Below are 18,469 nucleotides of genomic sequence, written 5' to 3' on the forward strand. Positions count from 1 at the left end.
GAATGATTGATAAATGATTGAAATTCATTAATCATAGAACAGGCTTTTTTATATTTATGCTTAATTTTTATGTAAATTTTGCTTTTGATCGCCCTATTGTAATGATAGTTTATTAAAATTGTATATAATGTTTCTAAAGACTGCACAGATATACCGACTTGCACAAAGATTCATGCTTTCACAAATTTATACATAAACGTAAATACCTAGATGCTCAAACCGCGATTTTCATATTTATTCCATTGTGGCTTTGCATGCAAAACTATACCTTGCTATTTACTTTACTATTTTCATCATTTTTTTACATTCTATAGTAGATTGGTCTTATAAAATTTCTACGAAATAAAATCAATAATTGAAAATTTTGGTTTACTTCAAAGTAAATGTGGCATAAAAGTATAATTTTTTGAGTGAATTCCGTTTTAAAACTGTGAACGTCGATAGTAAAACATAATATACAATTATAAACTTAAATAAAAATGATTATAGACACAAGCCTGCTTTATGTACTAATTGATTATAGTTATAAATAATATAATTGAATATACCTAGTCTTAATTAAAATATATATTATTTAATTACAGTATGTGTTTTATTGTTGTACCATAAATACCTTTGCAACCATCCACAGCTTTTATTGCAGTAACTGAAACAAGCAATAATAAAATTGGCATTATTATCTAGAATCTGGAAGAGGATTTTTGTCTTATTGCCAGAGAGTTGTATATAGATAGTTATATAGTTTTATTCTAGACGACAAGCTGTTTCATACAAATTTATTAATAAAAAGTGATACTTTTGCGCAATTTATTTTTACAAAACAGAAACGAATCCTGTCTTATGACTACGAAATGGCGAAATAAGGAAGTATAGATAGATAAAAGAAGAGTATATACTATAATATAGATAAAAGAAGAGTATATATGGAAGGTTACTCTTCTTTTATTTATGAAACAAACTAAAAGGGTTTAAATGCAAAATGTTTTATCATCAATAGCATAAATTCAAAAATTACTTTTGAGATAGATTTATTTTGCATAAGCTAGGTTTTCTGCATTTATTAAATTGTATAAAATTAGAATATTAGAATCTATTCAAATAATAAACGGACAAAAATTCCAAGAGCAGTCTCTAGTTATCGATACTGGATGTTCGATATGTATCGTGTAGTCAACAATCGATAGTCAGCCGTCAGAGCTGTAGGGTGCGTCCGGTCAGCCGTCACCTATCAATGGAAATGTGTGTTGCTCTGATAAAGTAAATATTGACTTACAATGATTCCCAGATATTTCTACAGTATATTTTATTAACAATAAAATGTATAAATATTAGAAAAAATGTTGTGGTGATGAATAGTGTAAAAGTCGTGAAGGCATTAATGAATGTGATTTGTGTAGTGACAAAAGTATAAATATAAAATATATTGCAAAATGGCGCATCAATTGGCACCTTCAGTGAATTGTTCATTAGATGATATTGATTTGAACGCTTTGAAGGTAATAATATTAAGTTTATTCAATGTAGTATTTGACTAAATATGCCTATTTGCTAGCTCTTAAATAATATTTCTTTATATGTTCTATTGATGTTTGCAACATTCATGACAGCTCATTGTGTTTTGTTTAATACTCGTATATGAGTAATCGCCAAAGAATTTTTCTTGTGTTGAATTCTTTGTATAATTATTGAATTTATTTAATAGGATCCAGCCGGAATATTTGAACTTATAGAAGTAGTCGGAAATGGAACATATGGGCAAGTCTACAAGGTAATTGCCAAACTCATTGTTATTCACTAAAAACATTCCCAGGAAATTTGTCTCATTCTTTTTTGCAGAATGTATAATTATCATATTTCTCAATAATCAATTGAAGTAGAAATAGAAATATTTTTCATTAAAATTCTCATATTGTTACTATCATACATTTATTAAGTATATTCTTATTTATATTTTTACTGTTTTTATATTTGTTTTTATAATTTATCAGATTTTTAACATATTTTGATAAGCCCCAATTTAAGAAATTATAATATATAATTAGTAATACAATTTAATAATTAAAATATTGTTATGTTCTTTGTTATATTCCTTCTTTTCAATCTGACTGGGAATTTAAGTAGAAAATAGTATGATTATGTCAAATGTGTTACACAATTATCTGTTTGTCTGAAAATAGTTCATATAGTATTGGTTTTTAATTAGCAAATTAATGTTAAATCGTAATGATTGGTACACACTATAAAACATTGGAACAATTCATTTTCATTGGTTTTGATTGTTAATGGATTAATCCAAAATGAATTAATATTAAAGGGGCGCCATACGAAAACCGGTCAACTTGCTGCCATCAAGGTGATGGACGTCACTGAAGATGAGGAGGAGGAAATCAAGCTAGAAATAAACGTACTTAAAAAATATAGCAATCATAGAAATATAGCTACTTACTATGGCGCTTTTATTAAGAAAAGTCTTCCTGGGAAGGATGATCAGCTGTGGCTTGTCATGGAGTATTGTGGAGCAGGTAGTTTATTGAATTAATTTGGTAAAAGTTTTTATAAACACAAGTAGGAAAATACACAAAGAATTATTTAATTTAATTTTCATAGTTACCTAAATTATTTATTTCAACAGGTTCAGTAACTGATTTAGTGAAATCAACTAAAGGGCAGAGTTTGAAAGAAGAATGGATAGCTTATATTTGTAGAGAAATTTTAAGAGGCCTTGGTTATTTACACACAAATAAAGTAATTCATAGAGATATAAAAGGACAAAATGTTTTGCTTACAGATAATGCTGAAGTTAAGCTAGGTAAATTTTATTTTTGTATTTAATATTAAAACTCTTGTTTGAACCAATAATTTAATATTTTATCTTATGACAGTGGATTTTGGAGTCTCTGCTCAATTAGACAGAACAATTGGAAGGCGAAATACATTTATTGGTACTCCTTATTGGATGGCTCCAGAGGTAATTGTCACAAAATACCTGTTTAGATTTTTGTATAAATATAATATAAAAATTGACATGCAATAATAATTGTCTAAATTTTATATTTTAATATTATTTTTAGGTAATTGCATGTGATGAAAATCCTGATGCTACTTATGATAATAGATCAGATCTTTGGTCATTGGGTATAACGGCATTGGAAATGGCTGAATCTCAGCCTCCACTCTGTGATTTGCACCCGATGAGGGCATTGTTTTTAATACCACGAAATCCCCCACCAAGATTAAAATCTAAAAAATGGGCTAAAAAATTTCATACATTCATTGAAACTGTTTTAGGTAATTATGTGAGAATTTATTGCAATATAAGATTAAGCAGTGATATATTCAATTAAATTTTAATCTAATTGTTTTGGAAATCATACATTTATTAAATAGCATTTTTTTAATTCATCTAATTTTTTAACTAAATACTTTACAAACATATCTGCTTCATTTTGCTTAATTTTGCTTTTTAGTGAAAGACTACCATCAGCGACCATACACTGAACAACTTTTAAAACATCCATTTATAAAGGATCAACCAACAGAAAGACAAGTTAGAATACAATTAAAGGATCACATTGATAGGTAACAAATTCTTACTTTCTTTATCTTAATTTATCATAATTTTTTATACATTTAACACTGCTAACTATATATATTTTTAACTTTTTGTTTCTTTATTTACTTATTTCATTTGTTCATTTTTGTTTTCTTAGCATATTATTAGTTTCTATTATTTGAACTGGTGTATTATATTTTGATTGCTCAAGTTGTGCTAGAATCACGAACAATTTTTTTTTTACATAATATTTATATTTTGTGTAATCTTGCTTATTGTATTTCTAACAAGGAATTAATTTTAGATGTAAAAAACGAAAACAAGAGAAAGAGAGGGAAGATTATAGATACTCTGGATCAGATAATGAAGAAGAGGAGGTGGGTCTTGCTGGTGAACCGTCGAGTATTGTTCAAGCACCAGGAGGTGATACATTGAGAAGAAACTTCCAACAAATTCAGGTAATAGTTATTTATAAATATTATTATGTAGCTTAATATATCACAAGTTCATTTTACTGAATTAAATAAATATTTGTAATGAAGTATGATTCTAATGAGAGATATATGATTATTTTTCAATATGAGATACAACTGTTATTTCAGGAGGGTCGAACGCTATCACAATTGGAAGGGCCAGCGAGTAGTGCACCAGCAGTAAACAGAGGTGGCGGTGCAAGCCGGCCAAGTGGAAAGGAAGCACAAGAACCTCCACCAGAGCCTGGGCCACCAGCCCGTCCGGCACCTCTGCCGCAAAGGCTTATTGTTGTACCAGATCCACCACAAGCAACACCCCCTCAACAACATCCTGCTAGGTACAGGTATATAGATGTGACATGTGTTATGTTTAATTTTTAATTTTTGTCATTTTTATTTAAATTGTTTGTAGATAAAGATAAAGAATAAAAATTTGATAGATGTAAATCACAACTTCAACTGATCAAAACTGAATCAATATTTCATAATTTTTATATTTTGGCGTTTAAATTATTAATATGTTTTATTTTCATTAATTTCATAATAATATACTATGTTATAAAATATTAAAAATGTGCATTTTAGGCCTCTTCCGCCGACACCTAGATCTTCTTCAAATGCAACTCCAGCACAGCCGCAAAGAAATTCACAACATGCATTCAAGCCTATGGTAATATGTTCTCTTAACTTTAAATTAAAGCTTTTAACATATGATTTGGTTTTGCATATAATTAATTGGTTAATTGTTTACACTGTTATTATAGTTGATATACATTTACTTGTGCAAGCTTAAAATGTGCAAAAATTTAAATAGTGATTTTATCATTAGGCACTGTTTTTTCTTATACAATAATATAAAATTCTAATTTAAATTAAATTGCTTGACAACTCAAACTCTGTCATTGCATTACCGTAATGTAGAAACTCATACACTAAGATTAGTATTTTTTCATTAGCTTTGTTTGTATTGTTTTGTTTACATGATGGCACCCTTCTTCCACATGCACAGTTGCCTCCACGCAGACCTGAGGTGGGTTTACCTTATATGTATATTAGTTTATTTTAAATGAAATCTAATTACCTTCAAAATATAAGATTTTTCCATTTTTTTATGTTTGTTATTTTAAAATAGTTATTGTTTATTGCTCTTATTATTGATTATTCCTAATAATATGATCTTCATAAAATTATTATAGAGTCTTAAAGCTCCTAAAACTGCTATTTTTTTCCCTAGTAGATTATTTTTTACCTTAATTGCATGACTAAACTAAATTATTTGAAAAAATGTGTTAAAATAACCTTTATCATCAATTATTGCAGGATTTAGATATGTTGGCAGCACAATTAAATGAATTAGGAGTGTCTTCACCTCAGCCTGAAGCACCACCTAGGAACAGTAGACCTAAGGCACCACCTCCTACTAATAATCATACGAGTAAGATATTTGTTGAATTATAGTTTTATTAAAGTGATAAAAATATTTTATGCTATTTTAATTTGTTGTAATTTACTTTTAAGTAAGTAAATTATTTTCAAGTTTTTATTTCATGTGGTCTTATTTTAATTTATATCTTAATTTCATGTAATTAATATATTATAATTTCTTGTTTACCTTAAATTATTAGCCTGTTAATATATTCATTTTCTTAAAATATCAATAGCATCCAATAATATTTTGGAGCCATTGGATAGCAGTGACTCTGATTCAGAACCTGAGGAGAGTAATGGTCGTGTTCATAATGATGGTACCCTATTAGCAAGTGATCCCCCGAAGCCTCTGTAAGTGGAATTGAATTTTTGTTACACACAATAGTTATAACTAATATAGTTTAAATATATAATCATTCATTTTTTGCTATCGTTAGGTGTGTTAAGTGATTTGTATTAATTTAATTTGTATCTGCTTTTTATCATTACTGATTTACATCATTATTATCATTATTAAATTATTTAAATCGGTCAATTATTTAAATAGTTTATATATTGATTCAAATATCATAATGCAGATTCATAGCAAGTTCACTAACAACCTTTTTTTTAATCATCCCATCTGTATTTATCATTTATTTAAATATCATTTTACCACATTAATTACTACTTTTGATATATTTCTTAATTTCAATTATACTCTTATGTTTGCACATCAATGTGCTTTCCTTTTGATTTGTTTGTTTTTGCATCCCGTAAACATCCCCAGACCCGAATTTTCTTACAGGCCCGGGCTTGTAGCAGTTACAGAAGATAGTAATGGTCAAGGAGGTTCTTCTGGAGTAAACTCAGCACACCCTCCAGGTGGGCCCCCAAATAGACCATTGCCACCCACTCCTGATGATGATGATGCTCAAGGTGATCGAACACTTGTTATGAAAAGGGTAAGTTTAAAAACGAATTATACTTTAATATTGCAAAGTTCAAAATTAGTTTGCTTAATCACATCATATGAACCATTTTATATATAAAACAGTACATAAATGAATGATAAAATAATGTTTGCTACAGTATTTGAATTTCATCAAATTTTCTCTCTATTCTGAACAAGCAATTGAACAAACAATTGCAACAATTTTCTCTTAAAGTTTGATTTAAAATTTTTATTAGCACGATAAATATGGTTCATATTATGATTGGAATAGAATAAATGTTAGTGTATATATATATATATATATATATATATATATATATATATATATACATATTATGAATTAAAAATATATGTGAAGTGTGTAACAATTACTTTTTAAAGCCATTTCATGTATTTTTTTATTAAATATTATTACAATATCTAAATAAACATAACTTATTAAAGGGGGTTTGTATTTATGTTTTGGGATATTTTTTTTTATTAATTTTTACTACTTTCCCTCAAAACATAAACAATTTTGAATTTATTTTTTAAATCTTTTATTCCAAGGTATCAAAAAGTGATTTTTTCTGGTATTAATTTTGATAAATATGAAAATTTGGTGGAGGTTTTTAATTTAATTACTGACAATGTATCATGAATCATAATTCTCTAATATTATCAACTTTGATACAGCTATTATTGATTTTTCTTATGATTTTATAAGGGAATGGCCTACATAATGCAAGTTGGAGCTTGCACTGACTTCTGCTTAACATTTAAGATTAATTTGCTGATTTTACGAAATTTTGTACTTAATATAAAATGCATAATTTGCAAATTAAATACTAGAGCATTTCGTTATCGCTTCTTGTTACTAAATTGAATCTTGTTCAAGAAATTAGCATGCTATATCATTGGCATTTTTTAAAAGTCAATAACAGAACACAATTCACTTTTTGATATTGCCCATGTAACCCTAATTCATCTCTTTATTCTTTTTAATGTATCATCTTTAATCTCATCTTTAACTATATTTTACTAATTTTTTCTGTTTATCCAAAATTTTGTTTGCCTGCCACAACCTCATCCATTCACACCTTCCCTCATGACAGAAAAATCAAATAAACAACCAACAACATTTGGGAACCGAAGATGCCGTGTTGCTAAAGGAATGGGACTTTGCAAGATTCTTTCCCAATAAGTTTCCGAATAGCGATTCGAAAAATATAGACAACCAGAATAAAAAATCAAGCGATATTAAAAAAGAACCTCTTAAAGCTTCAGGAAAAAAGGAAAATGTGACTGAATCAAACAAAATAACAAATCCATTTTTTCGCGGTTTTCGACGCGAAAATACAGATTTTTTTCCGTTGTCAGCCAGGCATTCGGCTATTTATCTCGATCGGAATGCACAACCGGCTGGTCATAACGTGAATCGATCGAGCGGATTTTTTCAACGGAAGATGTCGACTCCAAACAAAAACGCAGACCCAGTATTAATGGATTTTTCAAATATTGATACTTTGCGCGCTAGTAGTATTGAAAAAGATCAGAAAAATAAAGATGGGAATTCTCGAAATGGTTCTAAACGTGCCAGTTCAGGCGCAGCGCAAAGTTTTGCTTTCGCCAATAAAAGTAATGAGGCTCAGAAAACGCCACCGCAAAATGCGGCCAAGCGCACGACCAAGGATAATAATGGTGCCACAAAAAATTTAGATTTTATGAGACCCCGTCGTGAGAAAACTGAATCTTACATTGTTTTAAGAAATTCGGTAACAAGACAACAACTGTTGGCTAATCAGGTAATATTGAACTGTTTTTTTCTCATCATAATTTGTATCGTTTGCTATTTAGTTCGTATTTTAATTTTTTTTCGTTATTTACGCTTATTGTTTTGTTATCAGTTTATGTAAAAACTTTTCATTTTAACATTATGTCATAACTTTTACTTGTGATTAACTTTGCTATTAACTGGAACCAGTTAATATACATTAGCTTTCTGATTTCATATAAATTTGTTTTCTTTGCATTTTTTACCGAACTGAAATTACATGTAATGGCAGTGAAATCATTACATTGCAATTAAAAGTCTAACAAAATTTGTGATTAACAAATTTTAAACTGTGCATAATACTAACAAATATGAAAAGCTTATAATAGATACTGCTTACATTTATTAACAGCATCGCGTGTTTGATAAAATGCAAAGACGTCGTCTAAACAATTTTTTGATAATCTCTTCAGTAAATCACACGCGATTCAGGCATGACAGAAAGTGCAAAGCACGAAATATAATTTTGGCATAAAAATATAAAATATGATTTGAGCATGGAAGTTTGCTACTACTCTACAGTCATCTCATGCAGCTCGTTCATATTTGATAATAAGAAGTGAAAAAATAATTAAACTTCAAACTTGTCAAATGATCAGTGCTGAAACATCGTGTGCATGGAAATATGCAAGATATTAGAAAACACTACAAAACTGCATTGTGCTGTATATTCAAATGCAACATCCGACTAGTAAAGTTTCCTGTGCATCAACTGTATTCATTCCTATTATGTCATCCTTCTCTTATCGTTACATTCATATTTATCAAATAGCAGATCATGCCTAGGAGACCACACAATATTTTTGGTATTATCATCATATACTTATAATACAGTTTAAAATTACTTATTGTTAGTGTGTAATTAGTAGAACTTATAAGCTGTATTATATATAATATAAATATCTTATTTAAATAAATATAAAGTTAATTATATATTAAAATATTAACATAGACTAAATAGTTGCAATATTTTCTAATTATTGCACGTGTTGGATCTAGAATAACAAATTATTATATAATCATATTATGTGTGTATTAATGTGTAGAAATAACTATAATTTCCGCTTCTTCATAGCTTGGGGATAAAATATAATAGGTCAAAATTAATTAAAATTACTACACTCAATATTTCTATGAATATTTTTGTGAGTAATTTAGTCACATTATTATACTTGCTAGATACATAATAATTAATAAGATTGAACTATAATAATGCAAATTGATTTTTTTTCATATTTTTAATAAATATGAAAGTACTGTTCAAGCCAGTTCAGTTACTGGTTTAAATTGTTTTGTGATCGATTATTTATGCAAGTATTATATATGTGGATGCAAATGCCATATTAATATAATTCAATGTCTTATTGTTAAACTTAAATGGTAAATGTTCTTTCATATTGTTATTTGGACCATATATTTGTTAACATAATTTTTCAAGTAAACTTAATTCGTTTCAATTCCAATTCTTCAACACTTCTTATCATTGCATAATTCTAAACTGCTAGTGTTTTAATGATTGTAAAAAATAACTTACTTTTATTTTTCTTACTGATTCCTTTTAGAATCGTGGTGAATCCAGTGGCTTAGGCACGCCGGGTACTAGGACAAGTGGCGTTCTTCCAGATCTCGTTAGTCAGGCCTCACCGGCTACCCCACCTTCAAGACATGACAAGTCTTCTAGTGAAGAGGTACGTTCTATGAACTTTGTGCATTTTCATATTTATTGCGTCTCTTATAATTATATTCATTTAGTGTCAGTAAAATAATTATTTAATTAGTATATTTAACAAAATTGAGAAGATGTGCTTGATTTGATACATTCATCAGTAATATGAATTATGTGTGCCACTTTTTCTACATAATGACATTTTATAAATTTTTTTTTTTTTGTGATACAATTTTGCTGGTGATAATGTAACCGATTGTTAAATTTCATCATAAGCGTTTGAAATGAGAATTCATTATAGGTGCGTAATTGAGAAATGCGTGTGATAAGTATAGTAGTAGAGTATCTCATTCATGTATTATTATTCTTTATAGTTTTCCTTACGACTATTCTATTATTGTACACAGCAAATTATAAAATATTAGATTCATGTAGAAATTAAAACATGGAAAGTTAAAATAAACATAAAAACTATTAGAATAATAATTATTTAGTTTCCAACAAAATTAATATAAATTATTTTATTTGTGGAAGTATGTTTTTGCAAACATCTTACGCAAAAAAGTAGATATGTTTGGAGTATATTTTTAGAGCAAGATATTTCATTCAATAATTTATTAAGTATAAGAATCTTTGAATAGATTTAGTTGTCTTATCAGGCAATTTATTTGGCTTTATATATAGTAGTAAGGTTTTAGATAATGTAAATCCTCCAAGTAGTTCCTTTATAAAACTTGAACATTAATTTGAAATGAATTTATACAAATATGCCATAAAACTATTTAAACTAGGGTTTTGTGATATATGCTGTTAGAGCGTACATAATTTCTCCATTCTGTTATTGTAGCTTTTAGTTGTGATTAACAAACTTTTAGGTCATACACACTTGTGATAAGGTGAATTATTATAAAATATTCATAAGTAGGCTTATTTCCAATGTCACTTCCTGCTTCATCTGCTATATTGTGTTTTCCTAAATATGATATCATGATATCATTCGGTGTCTTTGACGTATACTACTATAAGATTCAGTATTTCATAAAATATGTACAACTAATGTCTCATACATTTGTGTCTTTCTCTATTTTTTGTGTGTGGTTCGCCAACAATCACCACCCTGCAAATATCAATCCACCAACTCAAATCAAATCAAAATGCAATATCAAAAAACACGCGAAAAATCGTCCCGGTTGTCGAGAGATTGCGGAAAAGTGTTAAAAAGGCTCTGGGCTATGCGTAAATATAATAATTTCAGTAAGTATGTGTCACTAAATTATTGCAACCGATTGTTTTGTGTATTGTAGTTCTTCACTTTTTCGTTCTAATGGCTGTTTTCTGCATTATGTATATTTTAGACAAATTCTTCCAATGAATACATTTTTCTAATCATGTACTTATGGTGTACATTCTTTGGTTCGATTGTGCGCATTATTTTGGCTTCATTACATTTTATCATTTATTGTTATTCTATATCAGTTCTAATTCTTCATGTACGCTTATAACAAATTTATTTATCAAAATAATTGTTATGCAATTGATTTAAAAATTACCTCTCACAGTTAATCTTATTTCCAAACTTACACAAACTATGTATATATTACTTATATATCACACTCATACTTATATATATATACACACATCACACTCATACATGATCTTTGTATATTATATTCCTTGCAAATATTGAGTTAGGCGGTTTGGTTCATTTGGTGTCGTGTTTCAGATTAAGTCAAGGCTATGTGCCACTTACTAATATTTTTTTTTATTTATTATTCATCCACGTGGTTCGTTAAATTACTATTATTAATTCTTTTTGTTTTTTAACTGAACTATATTTCTTGTTTGTTGAAAATAAATAAGATTTTTACCGTTCTATGGATGTTACTTTTAACTATAAGAAGTATTTTATTAATCACCAACACCAGCATGTCCTAACCAAATACATACTCCTGGAAAAAGTTTAATGAGGCAAAATCGTAATTTAGCATGCCATATTCTACTTTCGAGTATGTGGGCTACTTCAAATGTTATACTGCTACATTCTTGATTTCAGAATATACACTTGAAACATGTGTTAAATATATTTCTTATTAATTATTATTTGGGAGTAGTTTATTCACAGCATGCTTTGTCTAAACTTGTCATTATCATGTGTTATATTTGGCATTATTTTAATGTTTCATGTGGTCAAAATTTGCAATTCTTATTAGTCAATGTGATTTGATATAGTAATCGTAGGGTATAAAATAAATTTTGTACATATTATTTCGATTTCCAATGAAAAGTTTTTTTAGAGATATTGTAAATTGTAAAATGCATGAATAAATGCATCTTTATGATTTATGGATTGCATTTTTAAATGCAATTAGAGTTTTAAATAATAAATATTTGCATGTATTATCAACCGGTAATATTTTAAAGGTGTTGAATGTTTATAAACATTTATGTAATGATAGAACATATGTCGATATTGATAAAAAGTTTAATTCGAAGGAAAAACAAATATTAATAGGTCATTTTGTTATGCACAATTCATTGAAAGTAAACAGTAAAGTACGACACTATTATAACATAGAGTCGACGCTCTTGCGATATGTACTGCCTTCTGCTCTGTACAATTGAAATTTGGGTATGAGGCACATAACATTAAAAACTTTATAAATACATAATATATCTCTTAATTTTTTATAATGATGCATTTTCAACAATTATTTTTCAGTATTGTCAAGCAGTCAGTTCCGCGCATTCCACTCCTTCTCGATCAATCCAGTATTCATCAAATCCTTCCACTCCAACGAGCGCTCTGGCTCAATCCGTTCTTTCGGCTATCACTTCTCCTGATCATTGTCCTACAACTCCTTTATCTCATGGTCAATTACCACCTTATTCGCTCGCTTTACAACAGAAACAGAGGAGCTTTTTAACATTTGGATTTGGGGCCGGATCAGGACCTAGCAGGCGAGAAAGCCATGTTAATGTAAACGTAACGCCTACGTCGCATGATATGTCATCAGACACACCAGAGATACGAAAGTATAAGAAGAGGTTTAATAGTGAAATACTTTGTGCAGCATTGTGGGGTGAGTGGAAGAAAAATGATTTTTGTGCATTTTTGTACCTGATATAAATTTGAAATTATAAATTTTTATTACTATATTATTTTATCATTGTTCATCACACATATTTATTGCATTTCTAATAATGCAATATTCATTTCTTATCTAATCACTGGTTCACAAAATTTGAGTTCTAATAAAATCTTAACTTTATATATATTAATTTATAATATATGTTTTATGAATTTATATCATTTTACAAAATTATTTTTCTATGTCAATTAAATTCAGGTCCTGTAATAATTTTTTATTTTCATATTTCAGGTGTGAATCTTCTCATAGGAACTGAAAATGGTCTAATGTTATTGGATAGATCTGGTCAAGGAAAAGTTTATCAATTAATATCTAGAAGACGTTTCCAACAAATGGAAGTATTGGAGGGTCAAAACATATTGGTTACTATTTCAGGCAAGAAAAACCGCGTAAGAGTCTATTATTTATCATGGCTCAAGTCTAAAATACTTAGAACTGATGGACAATCAGATGTAAGTAGATGTTTGTAATTAAATGAATGATAAAATTGTAAATAATAGCTAAATATTATTGCATTTTATTTCAGCAAGTTGAAAGAAGAAATGGTTGGATAAATGTGGGAGAGTTACAAGGTGCAGTTCATTTCAAGATTGTGAAATATGAGCGCATCAAATTTTTAGTGATTGCATTAAAAGATTCTATAGAAATATATGCTTGGGCTCCTAAACCATATCATAAATTCATGGCATTTAAAAATTTCAAAGAACTTGTACATCGGCCTTTGTTAGTTGATTTAACAGTTGAGGATGGTACTAGGTTAAAAGTTATTTATGGAAGTGCTGATGGATTTCATGCTGTTGATCTCGATAGTGCTTCTGTGTATGATATATATTTGCCCAAACATGTGAGTATCCATATATATTAAACCATTGAAATTTATAAAAAAAAAACAAACAAACAAATAAACATTATTTAATTTTAATTACTTTTCAGACGCAGGGAGCAATTTCACCTCATTGCATTGTACCTCTACCTAATTCCAATGGAATTCAATTGCTTTTATGTTATGATAATGAAGGAGTTTATGTTAATACTTATGGTCGAGTGTCTAAGAATATTGTGCTTCAGGTAATACTTGAACAATAAATTAGCATTATCATCTAGATTTGAATCCAATCCTCTTCAATAATTCTCATCTTGATAAAATATAACCATAACTTAGATATGTTATAATAGTACATGAGTTATTTTAAAAATACTTAATTTTTTTAGTCATGTTGTAACATACATCTATAAGTCTTTTCTTATATTAAATTATTTTATGAAAAATTAAATTTTTTTATGCAGTGGGGCGAAATGCCAACATCTGTGGCTTACATTGGAACTGGACAGATCATGGGATGGGGTAACAAAGCAATTGAAATTCGTTCAGTTGAGTCAGGTCATCTTGATGGAGTTTTTATGCATAAAAAAGCACAAAGACTTAAGTTCTTATGTGAGCGTAATGATAAAGTGTTCTTTAGCTCTGCGAAAGGTGGATCATCATGTCAGATTTATTTCATGACTCTAAATAAACCAGGTATGGCTAATTGGTAGATAACATTAAGAACTGTATAGTAATTTTAATCCAAAATCCTAAATGAGTTATGTATACTATAACAAATTTCAGCTGTACTTTGTGTAAATTTATTTTTATAAACCAGAAGGATAATTACAAAAGTTTATGACATTTCATTTTTCTTATAAATAAATTGTCATAAATTTGAAAAATTCTCCTTACATTGGTTTGATAAAGAACACCTGAAATATTATGGTGGTGATTAAAATCTCATTGTAAAAGGATTTTTGTAAATACTCATTTCCATGATCCTATATTTCAAACGATTATTTGTGAATACAAAAGCCAAAATTGTTATTTATATTTATAAAAAATAGTGTTAAATTATTTGTTTGCAAACTTTTTACATATATATTCTTTGGACTTAACTATTTTCTTACATATCTGTAGAAAAATTTAATCCTTTTTATTTGACGAAACATTATTTTGTTAAATTACCTGTGTGATGTGTAAAATTAAAATATGCCTGTAGTTTAAATATTTGTATTAACCAGAAGATTTATCATTCAAAATTTGAATTATTGATAACTAATTCTTTATATGTTTGGCATACACACTTTTAATTTTCAGAGCCCATATTTATTTCATGCCACAATGTTTATTATATTTTAATTGTGGCTGATTTACTGTATTTTAATGTATATGTAAAAATTAGTCATTATGTGGTACTAAGTAAAATTATTTTAGCATTTGTTATGCATTTTTTTCAATGTAACTTTTTATAAATTATTAAGGATATGCTGTTCACTTTTAAATATTAGATGGAACCAAAATATATTATATTTTTTACATGTCATCTCATGTAAAATATGTAAGTTTGTATTTAATATATAAAGAATTATAATTGTGAAACGGATTATTAGCAGTATTGCATAGCACAAACTCTATTCTTTTTCAAAACTTATGACATGTAGTTAAGCAATGATCTAGCTATGTTCGTATGTTTATATAAATATAATACTTTTTATACTTTTTCATTAAAAATATACTGCAAGATGCCAGTAAAATTGTGGTTGAAACACTTTAGAAATATGTTAATGTTAATGTTAATCTCATGTATTTAAAGTTCATATTTTGGTAATATTGAAATAAAAGAGTTTTTATATGCATTGTTCTGCATTTATAAACATATGAGCTTATGCATCAATTAACTCTAAACGAATCAAAATTTTTATGCAATGTCATAATAATCATATTTGTATATTATTGTATTTTATACCTTTAGTTTATGCAATAGCCGCCATTTTTATTATTAAGCAGATATGAAGTAAGACAATCTACAAAATTACAATTTTCAAATAGTTTTTTAAACATTTAATTGGATTTAACTGATCTAAATATACCTTATATTTATTCCTAAGGAAGTGATTACATTTATTATTTTAAAATAGTGCAATAAGACTGTCTATGTTTGTTAATAATACATATGTATTCAAAAAGTATTTGAAATTCTGATATAGTTTGCTCTTTATATAATTTTAGAGCATGAATTATGTAATCAATACATCATATAAATATATATATATATATCCACTTTTATATTCAACATTTATTTTATTTCTTTTCTGTGTTTTTGTCTTTTATTATATTGATTGTATTCAATTTTTATTATCAATTTTAACACAATCAACATCATTGAATTAAATTGTAGAAATAGGACTTATGATATGTATTTTAAAAGTACATAATATATATAATTTAATGAAAAAAGTGAACTATCATCAGCACATACTGAACAAAAGGGATGATCAAAATTAAGCCCATAATTTATATAAAAAACATACACATCAGTTTTATGAAATGTATGTTATTCATATTCCGTATGTATATCATAGTCCATAAAAAATATATTTATACCGTCACAATATGTAATACATTTATACTGACTATGAGGCAAACTATTATATGTTTGTGTATATAATAATAATAAAGTTTATTAAAAAAAATGTTGTTTGTTCCTAATTTCAAAATTAACATTTTGAATATTTTATTTGAAAATAAAACCACAATTTGTTGCTCTTGATTCGGAAAATTGAATATATATAAATATAAAATATATATACATTCATGTAGTACTAGACGGGCTTATTTGTAGTTGGTTCGCTTGGAATTTGTATGCAATGCATTGTATTTATACATATTTTGTTCATTTAATTTTATTTGCTCTTGATTTCTGTGAACTTAAACATATAAATGTATATAATTATATGAATAAGCCATAGATAAACGAATAAATCTGTATGCATGAATATACTTAATTAGAAAAAAAGAAAAATTTAATAAATATTTTTTCAAGAAAAATGAAGGCCCTATATATATCATATTAATTTATTAGTTGATAGTATTTAATGGCGCAAGTGCCATTGCTGTTAGAAAATTGAGTATAAAATAAAGAATATTTGTTTTTAAAAATTCCACGCTGTACGTCTCTCCCTAACAAATGATTAAGAAGTACCAACATAGAGGTATTGAATGTTATTATCGCGCATGAAGTTGTGTGTACTTTATTCCATGCTTGGCCTAAAATAATTCTTTTTTGTCAGCTTCTTTCACGTATGCGGAATTGGTAGGTTACATCAGTATATTATCCTTTAAAATCTTTATATTTAAAAGCCATCGAAACAAGCTGAGTAGTGTTATGTGTTTTTTGTTATGTGTACTTTAATAGTTACTATGATTTTTTGATTCTCGTATTGTTTTATAGTATATTTTTCGATGTGGTGTGCTTACACGCTCTGATAGATTTTTTTTCTATTGCAGCCCTTAGTCTAAAATGGGGCGTGTAATCAGAGCTCAAAGAAAAGGTGCGGGCTCCGTCTTCGTGGCCCATACAAAGAAAAGGAAAGGGGCACCTAAACTTCGTTCACTTGATTTCGCTGAGAGACACGGTTATATCAAAGGTGTTGTCAAGGTATGCTTTTATTGATGAATCTATCATTTTATTAACTAAATGATGTTTATCACTTACCTACTATGAGAATACATGAATAACAAAGAGGCTCTTTCTGATGATTATTTTTTGTTAAATTAATTTATTTTTCTTAATACTTTTTTTACATCATTTGTTAAACATTCCAGGATATTATCCATGACCCTGGTCGTGGAGCTCCCTTAGCTATGGTTCACTTCCGTGATCCATACAAGTTCAAGACCAGAAAAGAATTGTTCATTGCACCTGAGGGTATGTACACAGGACAGTTTGTGTACTGCGGTAAAAAAGCTAATCTACAAATAGGTATGTGTGAATAGTTAGACAAGAACATTCCCTATAATGGAACTACTCTAAATCACTACAAAAATATTTTTTAGGAAATGTAATGCCAGTTGGTGCTATGCCAGAAGGAACCATTGTATGCAACTTAGAGGAGAAAACTGGTGACCGAGGTCGGCTAGCCCGTGCTTCTGGAAACTACGCTACTGTTATTGCTCACAACCCGGACACTAAAAAGACTCGTGTCAAGCTTCCATCTGGAGCTAAAAAGGTTATGCCTTCTAACAATCGTGCTATGGTTGGTATTGTGTCTGGTGGTGGACGTATCGACAAACCTATTTTGAAAGCTGGTAGAGCATACCACAAATACAAGGTTAAGAGGAACTGCTGGCCTAAGGTTCGTGGTGTTGCTATGAACCCTGTTGAGCATCCTCACGGAGGTGGTAACCATCAACATATTGGTAAAGCATCTACTGTTAAGAGAGGAACATCTGCTGGTCGTAAGATTGGTCTTATTGCTGCAAGACGTACTGGTAGAATACGTGGTGGAAAGACAGATTCAAAGAAGGATGATTAGATCATGTGTGTACATTTATAATGAAAATAAAATAAAAAAACGAAATTTGCTTTTTGATTACTCTTTTAAATTGCAGGGAAGATTACATTTTATGCATTATTTATATT

General features: G+C 28.3%; 2 protein-coding genes across 6 annotated transcripts; both read left to right on the top strand.

Annotated features, from left to right (window-relative positions):
- The first annotated feature begins 1,217 nt into the window (after positions 1–1,217).
- Positions 1,218–14,682, top strand: LOC113369960 (serine/threonine-protein kinase mig-15). 4 transcript variants are annotated; one of them, XM_026610587.1, is made up of 20 exons: positions 1,218–1,496; positions 1,703–1,768; positions 2,315–2,522; positions 2,633–2,809; positions 2,883–2,968; positions 3,072–3,288; positions 3,468–3,579; positions 3,858–4,011; positions 4,156–4,370; positions 4,612–4,696; positions 5,036–5,056; positions 5,347–5,461; positions 5,688–5,805; positions 6,224–6,398; positions 9,764–9,889; positions 12,587–12,947; positions 13,248–13,468; positions 13,543–13,860; positions 13,950–14,084; positions 14,304–14,682. In XM_026610587.1, exons 1-20 carry the CDS (start codon positions 1,431–1,433, stop codon positions 14,550–14,552), a joined length of 3,225 nt encoding a protein of 1,074 aa, XP_026466372.1. In that variant the 5' UTR covers positions 1,218–1,430; the 3' UTR covers positions 14,553–14,682. The 4 variants fall into 4 exon arrangements, with proteins under 4 accessions (XP_026466372.1, XP_026466375.1, XP_026466374.1 ...); XM_026610590.1 differs by having other exon boundaries at positions 12,773–12,947; XM_026610589.1 differs by having other exon boundaries at positions 6,242–6,398.
- Positions 14,683–17,000: 2,318 nt separating this feature from the next.
- Positions 17,001–18,406, top strand: LOC113370287 (60S ribosomal protein L8). Of its 2 annotated transcripts, none has more exons than XM_026610960.1 (4): positions 17,001–17,140; positions 17,335–17,485; positions 17,653–17,809; positions 17,884–18,406. In XM_026610960.1, the coding sequence occupies exons 2-4, from the start codon at positions 17,348–17,350 to the stop codon at positions 18,360–18,362; spliced, it is 774 nt and encodes a 257-aa protein (XP_026466745.1). In that variant the 5' UTR covers positions 17,001–17,140; positions 17,335–17,347; the 3' UTR covers positions 18,363–18,406. The 2 variants fall into 2 exon arrangements, with proteins under 2 accessions (XP_026466745.1, XP_026466746.1); XM_026610961.1 differs by having other exon boundaries at positions 17,128–17,199.
- The last annotated feature ends 63 nt before the right edge of the window (positions 18,407–18,469 follow it).

Source organism: Ctenocephalides felis, unplaced genomic scaffold, assembly GCF_003426905.1.
Source record: "Ctenocephalides felis isolate EL2017-DRISC unplaced genomic scaffold, ASM342690v1 CF-g0.4_SCAFFOLD_01492, whole genome shotgun sequence".
Lineage (NCBI taxonomy): Eukaryota > Metazoa > Arthropoda > Insecta > Siphonaptera > Pulicidae > Ctenocephalides > Ctenocephalides felis.